The sequence below is a fragment of the Vicugna pacos genome, chromosome 8 (assembly GCF_048564905.1).
Source record: "Vicugna pacos chromosome 8, VicPac4, whole genome shotgun sequence".
Taxonomy (NCBI): domain Eukaryota; kingdom Metazoa; phylum Chordata; class Mammalia; order Artiodactyla; family Camelidae; genus Vicugna; species Vicugna pacos.
Window position 1 is genome coordinate 49,810,748 of NC_132994.1, and position 19,847 is coordinate 49,830,594.

At 39.1% G+C, this 19,847-nt stretch overlaps 1 protein-coding gene across 2 annotated transcripts in view; it reads right to left on the reverse strand.

Moving 5' to 3' along the window:
- SAMD3 (sterile alpha motif domain containing 3) overlaps nt 1-13,095 on the reverse strand; it is a 41,438-nt gene extending 28,343 nt beyond the window's left edge. Inside the window, exons 1-3 of one of the 2 annotated variants that reach the window (XM_072966311.1) lie at nt 13,002-13,095; nt 12,130-12,321; nt 8,928-9,039 (exon numbers count right to left, since the gene is read on the reverse strand). In XM_072966311.1, the coding sequence (XP_072822412.1) occupies nt 8,928-9,039; nt 12,130-12,321; nt 13,002-13,080 (383 nt within the window). In that variant the 5' untranslated portion in view covers nt 13,081-13,095. The remainder of the gene's footprint in view (nt 1-8,927; nt 9,040-12,129; nt 12,322-13,001) is intronic. The other variant, XM_072966310.1, reaches the window with a different exon arrangement.
- Between the last annotated feature and the right edge of the window lie 6,752 nt (nt 13,096-19,847).

Here is a 19,847-nt window from a genome sequence, read left to right on the forward strand (position 1 = left end):
GGGAGTGGAGAGTGCCTTAAAAAAAAAGGACACCAAACAGTTTTTTAAGGTGATGAAAGCATTCCAAAATGGATTGTGACAGTGGTTGCATACCCACATAAATTTGCTAAAATTAACTGAGCTGTATACTTGAAATGGGTGAATTTTATGTCATGAACATTAAACCTCAATAAGACTGTTTATAAAATTAAGTATCAGAATCACTTTGAAACCTTACAGTTAGTGACTGATCAAGTGTGTAAAAAGTAAAATTTCCAAGCAAGTTAACCAGAGGCAATAGGGAGCTTTCAATCTGCTTCCCTAATAGGATGACTGGAATGGAAGTGAAGTAAAAGAGTCAAGCCAAGCAGAAGACAAAGACACAGAGATTTCCTATATGAGCCCAAGCAGGTTAATTTTCTGGTACAAGCATGGAATCCGTAGAAGTCCAGACAAAATTCAGACGCGCTTTGAAAGGCCAGGCTTCCTTTAGAATTTTAGGTCACGTTTTGTAAGACAGCAAGAGGTATAATGAAACACAGGGAATAAAAACAAGATGCGAAAGAACTCCCTCCCCTCTCTTTTCATGATAAGCTCTTTTTCCTTTTCTCCCTCTTTGGCAATAGCTGGATCCGTGGTGAAAATATGCCCTAGCTAAAATAAGTACACTGATCATTTAACAGGTGATTCAATACAGCAACAGGCAATTTCCAGGAGAAATCTGTGCTGCAGCCCAGGCTATTTTCCAGTATGTTCTCCTCTCATTTCATTCATTCATTCAGCCAGTATTTACTGGGGGTGTACTTTGTGGCAATTACTCTCCTACAATCCCTGTGTCTTTTGCTTTTCCATTTTCCTATTTCTTTCTCCCATGATCGCTCCCTTATCTACTCAGGCCAAGCGTGTAAAGTAACGGCAAGTTTTGTTCTCTGTATTTTGTGCCTTTCCAGGATTTCTTTTTAAAGGTGCTGTAACTGTGCAGGTGTTAAACTTGGTTTCAGTACAACATCTTAACATCTATTTCCTTTTCCCCTGGAGTTTCAAGCAGCTAAATTAAACTGCATGACCCCCTTTCAACTTCTGAGGTTGCCATGTCTTTATTTAGTACAGCATCAATGGATAACTTCAATACTCCAATGCTGTAAAATAGGGCTTGAGACAATTTTTACCTTCTTGTTCTCTGTATTTTTTCCTATATGTCTTTTCTTTTCCACACTGGGGGAGGGACTATATAGCACAGTATTATTTCTGTCAAATGCCTAGAATGTATCAAGTCACATGCAGGCTCTATCCAAGCCAGATATTCCGTCCTGCTCCTAACAGAATCATCAGACAAAATCAGAGGCATCAAATTTTCCTTTCCTTTACATTTAAGCAATTTAACAAGATACTCTGGAAGTGAATAAAATACAAGTTATGCTAACTAATACAAGTCAAAACTAGCATTACAACAAGAAAAGGGACTCATCAGAAATTTAAAATATATTCTAATTTGGGTGCAGATGACTGCAGGCACAACCACTATCCACTACAAAATGATATTTGCATTGGATTTTAAAAATCTTTACTGTGAGGTTAAGATTCCTCACATCTTTATGGAGGTAGAGTTGGGCAGAACACCCTGGAAGTCAGCCCAAACTAAGTGCAGGGAGCAGAAAGCAATCCTAAACTAAGAGGATGCTAATATTTCTGTTCCAATCTGATAGCCAGTGCTCTTCAACAAGATAGCCACCACAAAACAAGAGATCTTTAGGCCAGTGGACCTCAGTCCTGGGTTCACAGTCCAATCATCTGGAAAACTTTTAAAACGTGTTAATGATCCCAGTCTAATTGAATCAGAGTCTACTACAGTAAGCACTCAGTTTATACTTGTAATAAAATAAAACGTACAATAAAGTTAAGCTGACACATTTGATAATTAACAGTATCGTTACTGCAGTATGTGCTAATTAAAAAAAAATTACGAGATGGAGGTTCTCCAGAAAAAGCTCACGGACTCTAAAAACTTTTTCTAGCCATGGTAAGAGTGAAAAATCATTTAATTCTTTTGCTCCCAAAGAACAGACAATCTGGGGCTCACCTAGAGTAAGGAAGATGGCTCTGTGCAGAACAAATCCAGCTGAACTCCAGCTCTCTAAGGAAAAAGTCTCAGTGTACAGAAGACAGAAGTTAAGCCTTGGCAGGGAGCAGAGGAGGCATAAATGAGGGTGGGACTAGTAGTTTTATCTCCTGTGTGTATAGCTTAATAATTAGGGCAGTTCATAATGTGGTCCAATTTGTGTGCCATTTATTATCATCCAGTATCCAATGCAAATGCTCAGCTCCGTCCAAGACTCAAGCCTACTAATTCTCTAGAGCACACCATGCATGTGTCAGCAGCTGTTTCACCCCAATGCCCTAGGTTTCCCCTTCTCTAAGGGCCCCCAGCTTGGAGATAATCTGCTACCTCGAGGGACTGTGATGCTCTTCTAGTCTTGTAAAATGGTTTTGCTTTCTGGTCCTCAAAGAAGAAGAGCAAGGGGCAAGGGGAGCACTTTGCAGTGAAGAACAGCCAGTCCCACCACAGGGCTTGGCCCTTCACACATGACATGCCACCAGTGGCAGTGCCCCCACCACTGCAAGGAACGGCAGTGACAAACACCGTGATCCCCAGGGGCTGAACTGAAAGACTGTGTTCCACAAGCCACTCTGTTTTGAGATCCTACTTCTATTTGATTCTTTTCCACACACAAACTCGCAGATGACTTCATACACTGAAAATGGTATATATTGGGATGCCCAGTTTTATATTATCAACTCTGAAACTAAATGGCATGTACCCACAGCAACATCTAAACGCTTAAATGTTCTTGGAACATAGAGGAAGAGAAAGGAAGCTATAGGAGGCTCAGTTTAAAGAATTTGCTGTCATCTTACCATAGGACAGAAAAGGACCTTATAATATGTATCTTCAAAATAGGGACCAAATTTCACCAAACTACAAAGTGAAACAGAAATGTTGCCTCTATGTTATTATGCCAGTACTCTGAGATTTACCTGCTTTATTTTACCTAGGCAAGACTTTCCACTGCTAAGAAAACAAAGTAAACAAGAAGTTTTAAAAGCCCAATAGAGAGATACATGCCAATGACAAGGGGAGAGGCCATCTCTGAAAACAGTGAACAATGTCGCTGTAAAACATGCGTGGACTATGAAGGAAATGCTGCTCTACTGCTCAATTGATGGTATCCACCCCTAATTCAGAAAATGTTTGCTCCACATTCTCAGCATTTTGATGTTTGCTTTTAATTTATGTTTAATAGCTCTGGGCTATCACATCTGCCATTTAATCTATGAGACTTGCAAAGGAATTTAGCTTCTGAAAGGCATGTGTGAACATATAATCAAGCATAAAGTAGGGTAGAGAGGTGGTTGGCATCAGGCACTGTGCTGTGGCACAGACAGACAGACACCTCTCAAATCCTCCCTGACCTTGGTTGCCAGGGCAAGATTCAAAGATCCAGAAGATTTGGGGGGCATTGACTAATCAAAAAAAGAAGCATAAAATAAATAAATCTTTTATTTCTTCCCATTCCCTAGTTATTCTTTGCATTGATGGATGCACAAAGATCCAGAAACTTCTAGCCTTTACCCTCTATATTTACACTTACTAGCATGACAGCCACAAAAACAGATCTCATGGAGCTATCATGTCTGAGTCCCTCTTTTTCTTTCTCATTCCTCATACAAAAGAAAAAGTAATGATATATTACCTACTCTGTTATTGCAGAATGGTTCAGTACTACTGTTTTGTAGTTCAGAATTATATGTCTTGTCTACTAGACTCTGAGTTCCCCTAGGCAAGGATTAAATTGCCCCTGACTTCATCCCTAGCTCATGGTGTATATTCAGTAACTTTTGGACTGAACAAAAGAGGAAAAATAGAAATCAAGATTACTTTCATCTCTCTAAAGATTCCATATTAGATTTAATGAGAATAGGCAGGAGTCAGAAAATTATTTATCAGTCATGTAAGCCCAATTTTCCCTGATTTTGCAATTCCTGTTTGGATGGGTCCACAGATATCTTCTGTACTGAAGGAAATTTCAGTTCTAGCTTCATGAGCCAATGTTCCTCATTTCATTTGGACCACTGCTCAAGCATCACCTAGTTCACAGTTGAAGGGCTTCCTTGAAAACCCCATCTGAATAGAACCCTCCTGTGGCTAACACACACATGCACATACACACACCACTCATTCTCTATTCTCCCCTTTCCATTGCAGTATTGGTGTTCATAGCACTTAAACACACACATATAATGTAATATCATATATACTCATTATTCTCTTCACCATTAGAATGTGAACTCTGTGAAGTGGGAGGCTTGGTCTGCTCTGCTCACTACTGTCTCCTCAGTGCCTACCCCAGAGCCTGGCACAGAGTAAGCACTCCATAAATATTTACTATGGAATGAATGAATCCTGGCTTCGATAAGAGGTCAGTATTTCTTCAGGTGTTTCCTGTAATGTTAATAGACGTTATACAAAAAAAAGAACTCTTGGTCAAACAGAGTTAAATGGGTTTTCTTACTGTAGGACTCCTCAGAGCATTTACTATGTTCATGGACACTGGGAATCTCCAATCAAGGACTAGAGTTCGAGCGTAACACTTCCAAAACACAGAGCTCTTAGGTATGGGTGTTCTATACACCCATGGGATAGGAGATGTGGGATCCTGCACTTCACTCTGAGGGATCCTTGCTGTTTCACTGACCTGGGATTCAGCATCTAAATGTGATCATTTACCACTCGTGCTGTCTTTGGTGCACTTCACTGAACCTCCCTTTATTACGTGCTGGAGAAGATGCACACACAACTGTGCTGCCCCTTACTTGAGCTGTGTGTGTGACAGTGCCTACAAACAATACACCAGGTGTCGACCCATTGACATTTGCCCCACTGAGCTTAGACAGGTGGGTAAGATCATTCTACAACATTTTATAGCAGCACCTGATTCAGGAAAAAAAATTGTTAAAGTAATTTTTAAATATGTGTGCAACCACGACTAATTTATAATTACCCCCAAAGGCTGAAGCAAAACAACTACACATATATATTTAAAGTTCAAGCAAAGTGCTTTTATAATAACATTTAGGAAACTTCTACCCGTTTATCTGATTTCATGCGTTTTTAGATACTAAAAGGGAAGCAAATAGTTTCAAATAGCATAGATGAAAAACTAAGACTGGCATTGCAAAAATAAACAAACTTTCTAAAGATTTCGCATGTTGAGGATGGGACCTTATAAACCTTTCATCATGAAAGGGCATTTAAGCAATTGGATAAAGAGCACAAAATCACCTATCACTGAAGAAAACTGCATTGTGTCACAGCACCCTAGTGTTTCCTTAGGACACGGAATTCACCCACTGGCATTCGCACATTTCTACTAAGGAATTTTCAAGAGCCAAAGTCAGGTGAACGTCCTGTCTCTAGAGCCTTCCTTTACTTCTTGTCTGCAAATAATCTGGATGGAAAAAACATGTTCCTTTTAGGGAACATAGGAAAAAAGATCACAAGAATAATGCCGGGCACCTTATATGGTGTGATAACAGTTTAGATACTTTAATTGTTAACTCATTTGGACCTCAGAGACTACACATGCGGGTGGGTGTTCCCATCTCACATTGTGTTGAGACCACCTGGTGAGGAATGGAAGAGTCAGGATTCCCAGACAGGTGTGTGAGACCTCAAAGTTGGCACGTGGTCCACCACCCTTCCCTGCCTCATGAAAGCAGTTGGCTTCATGAAAGCCTTGTAGCCAATCATCTGCTTCCTAGCCTGTTGTTTGTGCATGGCTTATAAACTCCTGGAGTTTAACTCTGTTTTGAAAGATAGTGTATTTAACAGCAAAGGAAACTATAAACAAAACAAAAAGACAACCTATAGAATGAGAGAAAATATTTGCAAATGATGTAACTGACAAGGGCTTAATTTCCAGAATATATAAACAGCCCATACAACTCAATAACAAAAAAGAAACAAACAAACAAACAACCGAATCAACAAATGGGCAGAAGACCTAAATATACATTTCTCACATGGCTGGATGAAAAGGGATGTGGGAAGGGAGAGAATCTGTCCCACCCCAATCCACAGCCCCAGGTAAAGGGCAGGATCAGAGCAAAAGTATCTACAACAGGTAGCCCTGCCTTGTCCTTATCTGCCCCTACACAGCTGGTTGCCCTAGGAGGGCGACACCTGACCCACACTAGACCCCTCAGTTTCTCTTCCCCAGATCCTGGACTAAGCAACACCGAAAGACTGAATCCATTGGCTGGGACGCCCTGAGCTGTTTCCAGGGAGAACGCCCCCTGGAGGCAGTGCTGGGGCAAGGCACTCGTAGGCCAGCCAGTCTGAACCGGGCAGAGCAGCCAGGAGTAGGAGGATAAACCCGTCCTCAGAGGGAGAAGCAAGGGACCGAGGCAGATGCAGGAAGCAGAGCAGAGGCAGAGGTGGCCCTCGCCTGGCTCCACCAGCGAGGGGGACGGCTTCACCCCTGGCTTTCCAGCACCAGCTCCTCTGTGCCCAGGGGACTTTACATGTTTGCCCTTGCATGCTGTGAAATGCTTTTCCTACAATAGACTCCCCTTGTTTTAAGTTAGTATGGATTCGTATTTCTTACAGCCAAATATATACTAAGGCAAGGGACATGAGTTGATTTTTGGACATGTTTAACTCTGACATGCTCGTGGATAGAGATGGGCGGCAGGGGTCATATAGACTAGGAGAGACTTTATGATTAGAAGGAAGATATGGGGGTATTGGCCCTGGTTTCCAAACCCTCTTATTTCTCTCCATTTCTAATCCAGTTCTGTTTTTTTCTCCCCCTTGCCAGACACTATAAAAATGAGAAATACCATGAAGCACAGGCTGTGCCTTTGACCAGCCACGGGAAAAAATGGGCATGATAATCCTGCCTGGCCAGGATCGCAGGACCATATGAGAATGGACTGTCAGCAGAGGGCTTAGGAAAGAGAAAAGGCCCATAGAACCTACAGAGGTGGCACCCTCCTCTCGCACCGGCAGTAAGTAGAGAGAGGAAAGAAGCCCTCAGGAGAGGGGATTACCACCTGGAGCAGTGCTGTGTAGACAGGTACACTGAGTGCTCTCCGGTGCTTCCACTGTGCTCAGCACTGAGCAGGTGTTATTTATTTTTAGATGGTGGTCCTCACAAGAGCACCATGAGGAAAGCATTGTGGTTATTATTCCCATTTTGCAGAGTTGGAAACTGATTCACAGCGGTATTAGGGTTGGACTCCTGGGAGAGTCGTCGCTCTTCCTGTCTGTACTCACACCTGAACAGTCAGAGGAGGGACTGGCTGCTTGTGGCAGCTTCATGATGCGGTCACTGAGACCTCATGGCTGACTTCACACACCTGGAACCACACTGAAGGACAGCACTTGGAACCAACCAGCACCCAGGAGCAGAAAGGAGATGAATGATGCCACCACTGAAATGTCTTTACATCTCCTGAACCACAGACCAGGAAGACCACGGGGACCAAGTCTCACCTAGGACCTCGCCTCCCACCGTCCTGTTCGCCACCCCAGATGGGAGCCAGAGCCAAGGAGGAAGACAGACCCTCAGACTGGGAGGCCCTGAGGAGCTTTGAGCCCAGGGCTGAGACTGTGAGGCTGAAGGTGGTAGAGAGAGAAAGAGAACAGAGAGGATGCCCAGAGCTGACCTGTTTTGTAGGAGCTCCTGATCGAAGGTGCAGTGTTCCCTGTGCTCAAAGGGCGGCTGGGGCCCGGTGGCCGGGGGCGGGGCTGCTGCCTTTGGTCCCCTGGACTCCCACCCTGACAGCGGTAAAGCCCGTGCTCAGGTGAGAAGGGCCCGAACAGAAAACCTAGCTAGAAGCTCCCTGACTTCTCTAAACTCGGTTTCACTCATTCACAAAAAAGAGAGAACGTATATATAAACAGATAAACAACAAGGTCCTACTGTATATCCCAGGGAACATATTCAATATCTTGTAGTAACTTATTATGAAAAGGAATCTGAAAAAAAAATGTATGTGTGTAACTGAATCGCTATGCTGTACACCAGAGACTAACACAACATTATAAACTGACTGGACCTCAATAAAAAAATGTATTTTTTTAAAAGAGACAAGAATGCCCACCTTGCAGGACTACTGTGTGGACAAAATGAGACAATAATTTAAGGATTTGTGAAAACTATAAAGGACCACGCCCTGGCCTGACTATTGCCTAGTTACGCTTCTATACCAGCTGACCTCTCTCCTTTCAATGACAGTACGTGTAACAAAAAGCATTTGCTCATCAGCTGCTGGAAACAACATGTATCACAAGGCCGGGTGGCTGGGATATGCCGGCTGGGCGGCCAGGACTCCTGTACCATGTCTCACCTACAGTCCCCCTCAGGACCTGGCCTGGGCGCCCCCTTCCTGCGTCTGGTTCTCTAGGTCTATAGGTTTCCTCTCTTCCAATGCAGCCTGTACAATGAAATACTATACCTCACAAAACCCGGTGTAGGAATATAAGGAAATGTTTACCAAAGCAGTGTCTCCATCAGGAACAGCCAGGCCAAGACAACAACTACCAAACAAAAACAAGGACTCCATGGAAGTCATATTCTATAGGATGTTATTCACAGAATAAATTCTGTCCCTGTGGACAGTTTATGATAGAGAAATCTTTTTTCCTTAACAACGTGTACTTGAAAAATGCATAATATCATCTCAGACTTCACTTTTCCAATGCAAAGATCAGAAAACTTAACCTTTGTCTTTTACCAAGTAGCCTTCATCACTTGATACAAAAATCCTTTCCAGAAAAGCAAATAGCTTCCACTTAGAAATACATGTAAGTACATGAAACCTCATAAAAATAATGGTAAATATTATGATTTAGCCTTAAAAGGTCGAGATGTTGTCAATCCCACCTCTGTTTCAGGACTCTTTGGTCAATTAGTCCATGATCAAGGTTTTCAGCTGGATGGGAAGATGGCACCTGCTCCCCACGACTGGCTGGACTGGAGGACTGGTCATCCCTGTCACCAAGAAAGAAAAGGTGGGTCAGGGGCTGTTTGACAGGAGCCACAACCATTGCTGTCACAGTGGCTCTGAAGGTGGGGGTCAGCCCATCGTCAACTCCGTGATCTGTGTCCGTTTCCAAGCTCCACTTCAGAGTCATGACTAAGAGAACTGAAAGGAGAACCCTTGGGGGCCATCTCTCAGTATCAGGGTATCCATGCCAGGAGGCAGATGATGCTAGTCCACAGTGCTGTTTCCACCAATCTGTCATATTTATAAATGGCGGTATGATAACTGTTTGCTTTATGAAATAATGGTGATAGTAGAATGTACCTTTATTGGTTAATATTCTTATTTGGCCAAAAAAAACAAAAAACAAAGAAAACGGTGAACTCTGTCAGACCCCTTCTCTGTTCCCTGCCATTTGGGGAGATCTTTATTTTCTGTGAAATTTCATGATCTTAGAATCACACTCCACTAACTCCTGCATTTTCTGAGTGGTGCCCAGAAAGGAAAGCAACTTGCTCACCACCACAAGCTACTCAGTAGCAGCACCAGCTGACCTTAGTTTTCCAACTTCCTGTCCAGTGATTCTGCTACCAGATTCCACAAGAACACCACCAAAAAGCAACGGCAAATACTCCTGTTACATATTCCTATCATTTGCCTAAGTTGGAGTAGGATGCAAAATATCCTGTCTAGAAGTGGCCTGTAAATTTTTTTTTTCCAAAATAACATACCAGGCAATCATCAGGCATTAAATGAAATTTGAACTCAAGTTGAAATCCATCTGCAATCTCTGATCTAGCCTGCTGTTTTATAAACTCTTTAGAAGGAGTCTTAAGCATCATTTATTCTACCCACTTCATTTTACAGTTGAAACTAAGAAAAGTCAAGCAAACCTTCAGGGTTAGATGAGTAGCTAATATCTGAACAGTGATTGGAAATCAAGTGTTTTGATACCTAGCTTCAGGGTTCTTTTTACTACACCGAGTTTCCTATCTTTATTAAGTCCTTCCTAAAAGAATTTAATTAGATAGCATGTTAAATAAATAATATTTCCTCATGCCTTTTTCCATTATCATGATTCCCACGTGACAATATATTTGTCAAGTGACAATACATTGACAATAAGCAAATACAGCCAATAAACATTTCAACCATATATAAACAATAAACCCACCAGCAATTGTGGTTTTGCACCAGAATAATTTAATCTGAATGCAAAACAAAACAATCCTTAGAGTCAACTAGTTACTGGCTTGAGTGAAATGCCTTCACTCATCAATCCCTAGAAGACCGGTGTTCGGAGGCTTGGCTCCTTGAAAAGGGCTTTCTTAACCAGGTTAACAAAGCTGATTACTTAACAAAAGACTACTTTGGTCTGAGTGAAGGAGGAGAGATTTTCTCAAAGATAATGCTACTTCTAACATCCGTATGAGTAAACATGGAGTTAAGTACTGTATTCCTTTTCACAACCTACAGATGAAGCAACAGGAGTGTCAACATTTACCATAATCAGTCCAAGTCAGTGGTAGAACCAGGAATGAAGCCCAGATTTCCTGGCAGTCCAGCTAGTTCTCATTTACTAGAGAACATTATAAACTGATTTGCAGTGGAAACAAGGCTGTCTGTTTTCTTCCAAGCTGTGCCTAAGGCAGTATCAAGATTCCAGGCAACTGAGGGGAACTTCCAGCTCAAGAGTCCAACTCGTCCAAGAATGCTGGGAAATTACTTCGAGCTCTGCTTGAGGTTTCCACCCTCCCTTTGCTGGAAAGGAGTGAAAGCATGCAATGGGAACTTCATCGAAAGTCATATATTGACGAGTATGCTTTTACATAGATATGTCAAACCACGTTTAGAGGAAATCCTTCAAATAAATCAGATGGTGGAATCTCCAGACCAGCCGTGGACCATTCCTTTAAGCCTGCCTATCCCCTCCCATGGCCCAAACATCCAACTATTCAAGGACTCTGATTACTTAAGTCAGGTCTCTCTGCTGCTTCTAAAAGAGCAAGACAAAAAAAAAATATATATATATATATATATAATATATTTATATATATTATATATATATATATATTTACAGACATAATCTGGAAAAGAAAAACTAAAGTAAAAACATAAAATGGATTTCACCAAACATCATAATCTTATTTTTAAAATTCATGAATAATTGGTCTTCAGCAGTTATTTAACCTTAGAAACCTTCCAAAAAGTCTCAAATATGGAAAAACCAAATCAGAATGCCTAAAATGATCCTGGGGGATAGATTTGTGAAGATTTTGATTTTATAATTTCTGTTACCATTCCCTTTTACTGCAGAAGTCAGCGATTGCAGTTTATTGTTATTTGATTAAAAAACAAACAAAGGGTGAGGGCATAGCCCAGTGGTAGAGTGTGTGCTTAGCATGCACAAGGTGCTGGGCTCAATCCTCAGGACCTCCATTGCAGAACAAACAAACAAACCTAATTACCATCCCTCCCCCCAAATAAAAGCTTAAAAATAAATCAAGAAACAATAAAAACATCCCTAAACCTCAGAGCCACCACAAATTTTTATACGTGATTTTGCAGGATGCTATGATAGCAGTCAGAATACTGTGAAAAATGAGAAACTCCATTGCAGCAAGTCTTTAGCAAATTATATTATGAAGGCCTCTAGAGGAGAATATAAATTAGTTACAATAAGGAATCCTTGGCAAATAAATAAATACACACATAAATAGCTTCAGGGAAAGCAGGAGAGCAGAAAAAGATGCTTTTCTCGAATCCTAATGTTAAGACCTAAGCTGCAGAAGTCCACTTCCACATGTGTCGTACGTGCATTTTAACTGCTTGTGACAGAGCTTTCTATATAGGGACTCTGGGCTCATAGGTCTTCCCTAACAACTGGAGTTAGTGTTTAAAAACTGCTGCATTAAAGAAAAATGTATCTTGACTTACAAAACTTTGCAAAGAGTGTCTTTTATACCGGTATCAGAGATACTGTACACACGATCTAGCTGAAAACAGTAACAATTTTCAAAGAGGTTTAAACCCTAAAGGTCATGCTACAGCCATCATCGGGAAAGCACAGCATCAAAAATAAGGCCATTCACACACAGACTTACTCTGGGGCTGCTTCCATTTGCAGGACCTGGGCTGCTTCTTGAGGGCTTCCCGGGGACTTCAGTTCTTGACTCTTCTGCTTATATTTTTTAATTAAATCCATTAGAACAGCCTGGTGCCCAATTTTCTTTACTAGTTGCTGAACCATTCGATCATTAAGCGCTAGAAGAGCAGCCCCACTGACTTCTTCCTCTGGGAAAAAGAAGAAAAAGAATGTCTCTACATGCCTGCCAGGTAAAGGACTGTCAGATACAACGCTCTGAGCAGGCAAAATTATTTCTGATGTTAGAAGGAGTATCTAAAGTTGTGCTCTGCAGTTATAAAATTATCTGTGTTTTTGACAAAAATAGAACACTAAGATTGCATAATTCCAAATCCATGTCTGCCCCTAAGAAAGTACCAGAACATGGAGTCATAATAAAAACATTTTCTTTCCACATCAACGCCTCCCCTCTTCTGATTCTTTTTAACAGACATTGCTTTTGTAAGGAAAAAGAAATCTTTTTGGAAAAGTATTCTTAATGGTACCTCCCAGGCAATATTCACTACGTGTAAATCCAACACTGCACAAGGCTGCACAAACAATGCACACAGTGCATACTTATGGACAAAAGCAGTATCAAATTCATATATCAAATATGTATTTTAAGTAACTCAAGATTTATTTTATTTGAGTTGTTTTTGAAATATCAGATTCTCTTGTGGATATCAGGTCAAATGCAAACTCTCCTACTACAGTCAGTAGAGAAATGAAAGTTCCCCACAGCAACTCCACATCAATGTTCACATGCATTAGGAAAAAAAATCAGTAACAGAGGACATTCAGTATTTAGGCTGCTCAATTAACATTTTTGAAAGTGTAAACAACTCACCTTGAAACCTATGAACTAGCTCTCCTAAGTTTTTCTCCACCAACCAATTGCAGACCTGCTCAACTGACCAGGTTTCCATTGCTGTATCCTGTAGGTACACCTGTAGAATAAAAAGAGAGAGTCTTCAGTTTTTCTTTCTGATTGTTGCTCTTTCATTTATTCATTTGTTTTTACCAATCTGTTCTCTAATCTCAGCCCTTCCTCTGCCAGACTCTTTTAGACTCTTAATTCTAAGCTTCTTTAAAATTATTCTTTTCTGAACACACATCTAAAATTTGCTAATAAAACACTCTTTTTAAAAATGAGATCAATTTGAACCTATTTCCTAGTCTCATTTCTCAAATTTCTTCACCTTCTCCTACTTTTTTTCTACAGGCATCCCTCAGCTTTACTAACAGACAGCTAGAGACGTACAATGGTACCCAATCCTGTACCATTAACACCCAGGTTTCTTCACAAAGAAAAGAAAGGTGTGAAATTCACCACTACTAGGCTCATCAGGAAATGGTTGACATTTACAAAAGGGGTGGGCAAGGGAGGAAGAATCAGATAAAAGCCTGACAGAGATACTTAGTAAACCAAGACTGGTTAACCCCTTGCTGCTCCCCAGGGAGGAGAGATTGCTTTGCTTCAGCAAGAGGAGGAAGTAAGAGCCAAATTCTCAGGAGAATCTGAATGTTTCTTTCCTTCCTTTCAATGATATTCTTACATATTCCATTCAGTTCTAGAACTTTATTGAACACCATTATGATTGGTAAAATAGCTAGGACACACTAGCAGGTTAATTGAAAACTTAAAGAAAAAATTAGTTGGCAGATTCAAAATGGGAAAATAATTCAATATATTAATAATTGTAAGTGAAAGAAGTGCATAAGAAGTTGACAAGGTATATTCTTTAGCTCTTCAGTTATATCTGCATGGCACTATTCTTCTGTAACCACTTGGAAAACTTAAAACAAGCAAGCCAATTACAATAATTTTTCTTATTTCCCTTAGGCAGCACATTCTCTGTTTTTTCCTTAATAATTCAATCCAAATTACTTTTATGGACTGAGGAGAAACTGAAAAAAGCTTTAACAGTTTAATCTTTTTAACATTACTTTTTTTTAGTTGCATCTATTTTTTAAAAAATTCAAGTACAGTCAATTGCATACAACGTGTCAATTTCTGGTGTACAGCACAATGTCCCAATCATGCATATATATACATATATTCGTTTTCATATTCTTTTTTATTAAAGGTTATTACAAGATATTGAATACAGCTCCCTGTTCTGTACAGAAGAAATTTGGTTTTTTAATCTATTTTTATATATAGTGGCTAACATTACTTTCAATTTCATCTTTCAGATGAAATGATAGAGATTTACTTGTGCAGTAAGATACTAACTCTTCTATTAAGACAGAGGGAAAGCTACTTTTAGAGAAATGGAATCACAAAGAAAGATAAAAACAGCTGTTAGATCATCTGTTTAAGTTTTATTGCTAGAAGTTCTCAAAATGAATATTATATTGTATTTTTCATTTTTGTGTATTTGAATGTTACAGTTTTCAACATCACAGTTGGATGGTGGAGAGAACACATTTACCTTTCATTCTTGACAATCTGAAAAGATAACAGTCTTCAAAAATCATTTCCTAGAAAACAAGAGCACTTCAAAGTAATAAGCCTCATTCTCATAAGTACTCACATATACCAAGTTGCAAAATTGGAAACAAGGGTTAAATATAGAAGAACGTCCTTCTGAATTACAGCAGTGGATTTAATTTGCCACAACAGTAGCCAGAACTCCTCCCCTAGGCTAAGCAGCAATAGCAGGGTGTGAAAAGTCATTATTTGCGAGACTCTGGTGTAAATTAAAAATCACACCTTCCTGTCACACTTCTGGCTTCCTTGTGAAGAGCAGGACTTAGAAAAAAATAGACAAGAAAGAAAAAAAAGACAACAGTTCTCTAAACTTCAAGATTAAAAGGTATGCAGAGCAGAAGATACTGCCCTGCAGCCATCGATGGATAAAAGGAAATTTGAAAAAAAAAATGAATCCTTGGAAACCCTCTCATATTTTTTTAATTCCGGGAGTTTCACAAAATCTACTTCTGGGAAAACCAAAGCAGTTATCAAATTATAACCTCATACAGACATAATAAGATTTAAAGAAGTATAGTTTTTGCCTATTTGTTTTTCTGAATATTTAATAAGATAAAGATACTTAGACAACGTGACATCTTTAAGTACCAGCCTTACAACTTCCTCTCACATATATCATGGATATATTATTTATGATCTTATATGTCATGAAAGAATAAAAAATATATCAAATGAGAAGAGCGGTATCCAGCAGCTTTATTGCATATCCAGCAGTTTCAGAAATATCTGAAGATGTTGAAATGTGAGGGCAAGTATTATCACTAAATATTTTAAGACACAATAATAAAAATGAATAAAAATAATTGAGTATGTTGTTTGAATACTCCAGCCAAACCCATCTCATTATTTGATTAAATTATATTTCAATTAAATAAACCTGTATTAAATCTTAAAGGATAGCATCTAATTAAAGCCAGGAAGAAGTAAGACTTTAGCTAAAGCAACCTAAATGTGGGCAAGTTTTATTTAACAAATCTGGTAAAACTCCAAAGGAAGATGATAGTGCAAACTGTTGTGAATGTGGTTTATAATCTTAAAGAGCAATGTGGCCTAGAACATCAGCCACAAATAAATACTTTTTAAGAAAATACAAAAATATTTTGTCTCTTTGCTTTTTGTTTGCATTTTTTATTTTTATTTTCCCAGGGTCCAAAAGCTAAGACAACAAAAGGATTTTTTAAAGCATTGGTGGCAGCACATACCCTCCCTTGGATCAATGTATCATCCTGCCCTGGGAAAGGGCATCTCTTACCATGGCTGCACTTGAAAGGACCAGCCATTTAGCAAAACTCAGGTCCCACTGGTGAAAAAGAAGGAGAATTGAGAGACAAAAATAGGGATGTGGCTGTCACATGGAGCACTGTCCAGCCTTGCAACCCAAGGCTGTTGGGTTGCAGCCTTGCTTCAACATGAAGCACTGATATCATTGAACTTCATTGGAGCACAACATCTCAACCACTTTGGGCCACTGTTCATTCCAACCATCACCAGATGAGGAGGAATGAAAACTGGAACAGTCAACTAAAATAGCGTGCGTGCCTTAGTCATCAAAGTGTTCACTGCCTAGATAGCTCAGAGCTAGGTCTACAATGATACACCAAAGAAGTTAGAAGCCTTACCAAGATGATAAGACATGTACATACGAGACAGGAGGGAAGAGGGAAGGGCACAACTATTACAGGAATGACACAGCACTAGCACCAAGGTGGCGAAAAATTCAACTCCCAGGCCCCAAAATTCAATTCTGAGGCCCAAGATGGCAGGAGATTTGACTTCCAGTAGAGTTTGAGCTTCATTATATGCTCATTGTAATATATTAGCATGGTAAATGACACACCCACAGGTGCCATGACAGTTTCAAGGTTGACCATAAAAGGTTAAAAAGTGGGTAATGACCCAATTCCTAGTAATCCCAGCTCCTTCCCCCAAATAGTTGTAATAAACCTCTCATTTGTTAGCATATGAAGTTACAAACCCACAACTCATGGTCACTCTCTGTCACCTTTGGAGACAACTTGCACTCTGTCTACGGAGTGGGCATCTCTCTGAATAAATCTACTTTCACTCAATTATGGCTCACTCTTGAATGCTTTCCTGCATGAAGCCAATGGCCCTCACTCGGCGGGGTGCATCAGGGACTCGCCTGAGACCTGGGACATGGCCATCCTCTCGTACCCCATTTTCCTGTATCACACAAGCAGAGTATAAGTCAATTACGATGGCTGCTGTACATAGCACTAGGGGCTGAATTTTCCCATTCTCCTGGAAAGGAATGAATCTTGATTTGGAATCTGAATTAAAGATACAGCTTAGACAATGAAGAAGCCAGAAGAAGTGGGATCAACAGAATGAATTAAAAGTAAAAGGCCAGAAGTAAACAAGTCATGTTTTGGGACTTGAAAGGGAACCACACTGCCTAGAATGGTGAACACATTGCGGTGATTAACAGCAGACGGGGTCGGAAAGATCTCTGGAGAGCATGGAATACTGAGTTCAGACTTTATAGATACACTTAAGCTTGGGAAAGTCATTGAGCTGATTGTATATTCCATGCTTTAGAAAGATTATTTTATGCAGCTGAGCCAGATGAATTACAGAAAAGGGTATTCTTTCTGAAGTAAATTGCACATGAGAAGGAATGGTGTAACTTTTACTAAACATTCCTATATGCACCAATTTTTTTTTCATTTTAGAAAGATAGATGTTTATATTAATCTTTCAAAAATTGTGGAAATACAACTTTTATTTTTTTCATACATCATGGGCAAAAAGGGAGTGAGATCTACAAAGCTAGCTGACACCAGGCAAGTGAAACACACCAAAAGGAGCTGTCAGTATACGTTAAGCTAAGCCAAATGAAATTGCGATTATTGTACATACAAGAGTTTAAGATTAGTCATTTCTTATAGTTGAACTTACTGATTGAATCTTTCTAAATTAATTAATTATTTTATTAAAGTATAGTCCGTTTACAATGTTGCATCAATTTCTAGTGTATGGCATAATAGTTCAGTCATACATACACATACATATATTCGTTTTCATATTCTTTTTCATTATAGGTTACTGTAAGATATTGACTATAGTTCCCTGTGCTATACAGTATGAACTTGTTGTTTGTCTGTTTTATGTATAGCAGTTAGTATCTGCAAATCTGACTGAATCTTGATTTTGTAAAAACTACTACTTTTCTGGGTTCCCTTTATTTAGCAAAACTTATCAGAGGTATCTGTAATTCACACCACCTCCAAAGTTTGAGGGACAGAAGTGAGGAATAGAATAATAGGAACTTAAATTTTTTATTTTTACACATATAAAGAAACTAAGCAGCAATCTATCTGGGAGGTTTAATTAAGTTAATGAACAAAAATAGCAATGAGCCAGAGTACCAGGTCTTTTGGGGCTTTTGAGTCACAAACACCCAGGCCTTTTGGTCTGTGAGTCAGACTTATGAAGTGTCCTTGCTTTTGCTTAGCTGACGATCAAAGCTTGTGAATCAGCAACAAGAAATGTATTCTCTGGGTTCTTGTCAGAGACAGTAACTGTGAGCTGCACTGTTAACTTTTATCAAAAGCTGAATCTGTAATTGAGAAGACTTGATAGACATCAATTCTTTCAGAATTAATTTATAAATTCCAGTCCATAGACAGATGTGTTTATATATTTTTACTTACTATGATAGTGGTAGTTTTCCCAAAGAATACATAGGGAAAAAGACCTAGAAATGCTTGGTAAAAGGACTTGCATTCCCAGATGCTCAAAAGTATCAAGTTATAATAAATATAAAAGCATGGTTCTAGAGCAAAAGAGGACAGATCCTTGAAACAGAATAGAAACCTGGAAACAGAAACATATGGAAGTATTAAAAAGATGTTTTTCCAGATTGGTGGTGAGGGAAATTTTGTTCGGATGCTGCCTCACATCACCTACAAAATAAATTCCTCAGAGGAATTAAATAAGTAAATATGAAAAATTAAATTTAAAAATCAAATGAATCTAAAATAAGATTATAAAATAAAAATGAAAGATTGGGAGATTTGACCACAAAAAATGAAAAGATGTATGTATACGTACACATCATATATTGTTATAAGGAATATAATTCCTTAAAACCAATAAAAAGGTAAATCGCCAATAGAAAAATAGGAATAGGCAATTCATAAACAAGACTTTAAACAATTAAATATCTAAAAATGCGTCACATTTAAAATAATTAAATACCATTTTCATTTACTTTGTTGGAAAAGGTGAAAAAATATTAGCAAGAGTGTAAGGTCTAACATTCTCTTACATATTCTTAAGGGAAGTATAAATTGGTACAATTTATCCTGTTGTGTTATTCTCATTTTATATATAAAAATCCTGAAGTTTACAAAAGAAATTCATTGAACGCCTCATAGCTTGCAAGAGGAAGAGCTGATTTGAATCTCAATCTATCCAACTTTAAAGGCTACTTATATACAAAAAATTTTCCAAATATTCTTACAATTTGATCCCAAAATAACAGTTCTAAGATTAAGGATATTAACAGAATGAGCACAAAGATGTTTGCCAAAGCAATAGTTAGAAATGCAAAGAAACTGGACAAATTAAGTTTTAGCAATAGGAACTGACCAATGAATTATGGTCATTGATATTTAAAATAGAATGCTATGCAGTGATTAAAGCCTGTTTTAGAGAAATAGTTGTGAAATATAATTAACTGAAAATAGGTTTAAAATAGTGCAACCCAATTTGTACAAAGAGTGAAATAAAACTAGAACAACATGCATAGGTTGACTGGGAAAATACACCAAAAGGTAAAAGAGGTTCTCTCGGTTTGGTGGAATCTATGCATTTTATTTTTTAATTTGCTACTCTCACAATTGTTTCCATTAAAGAACTTTACTGTTATTCTCAGGAAAGTTAGGGTTTTAAAAATGAAAGATAAAAAGTGATATTTAAGGATGACTGCCGGAGAGGCCTCAGTTCATCGGTTCTAAACCAGAAAATTAAAAGAGTGTGCGGGGCCAGGATCCAGCCCATCAAAGTGGGGTTGGTTACTTTGTTCTGTTTTAAAGACAGAAGATTTCGCCTACAAATCTGGAATCTTGGTTTCCTTCGAAAAGTCAGAGTTCTTGCAACACTGGGTTCATACTTTGAACGGCAACAAACTGAGTAGTGGCTGCTCCCTTGAGAGAAGAGTAAGACACTCAGATG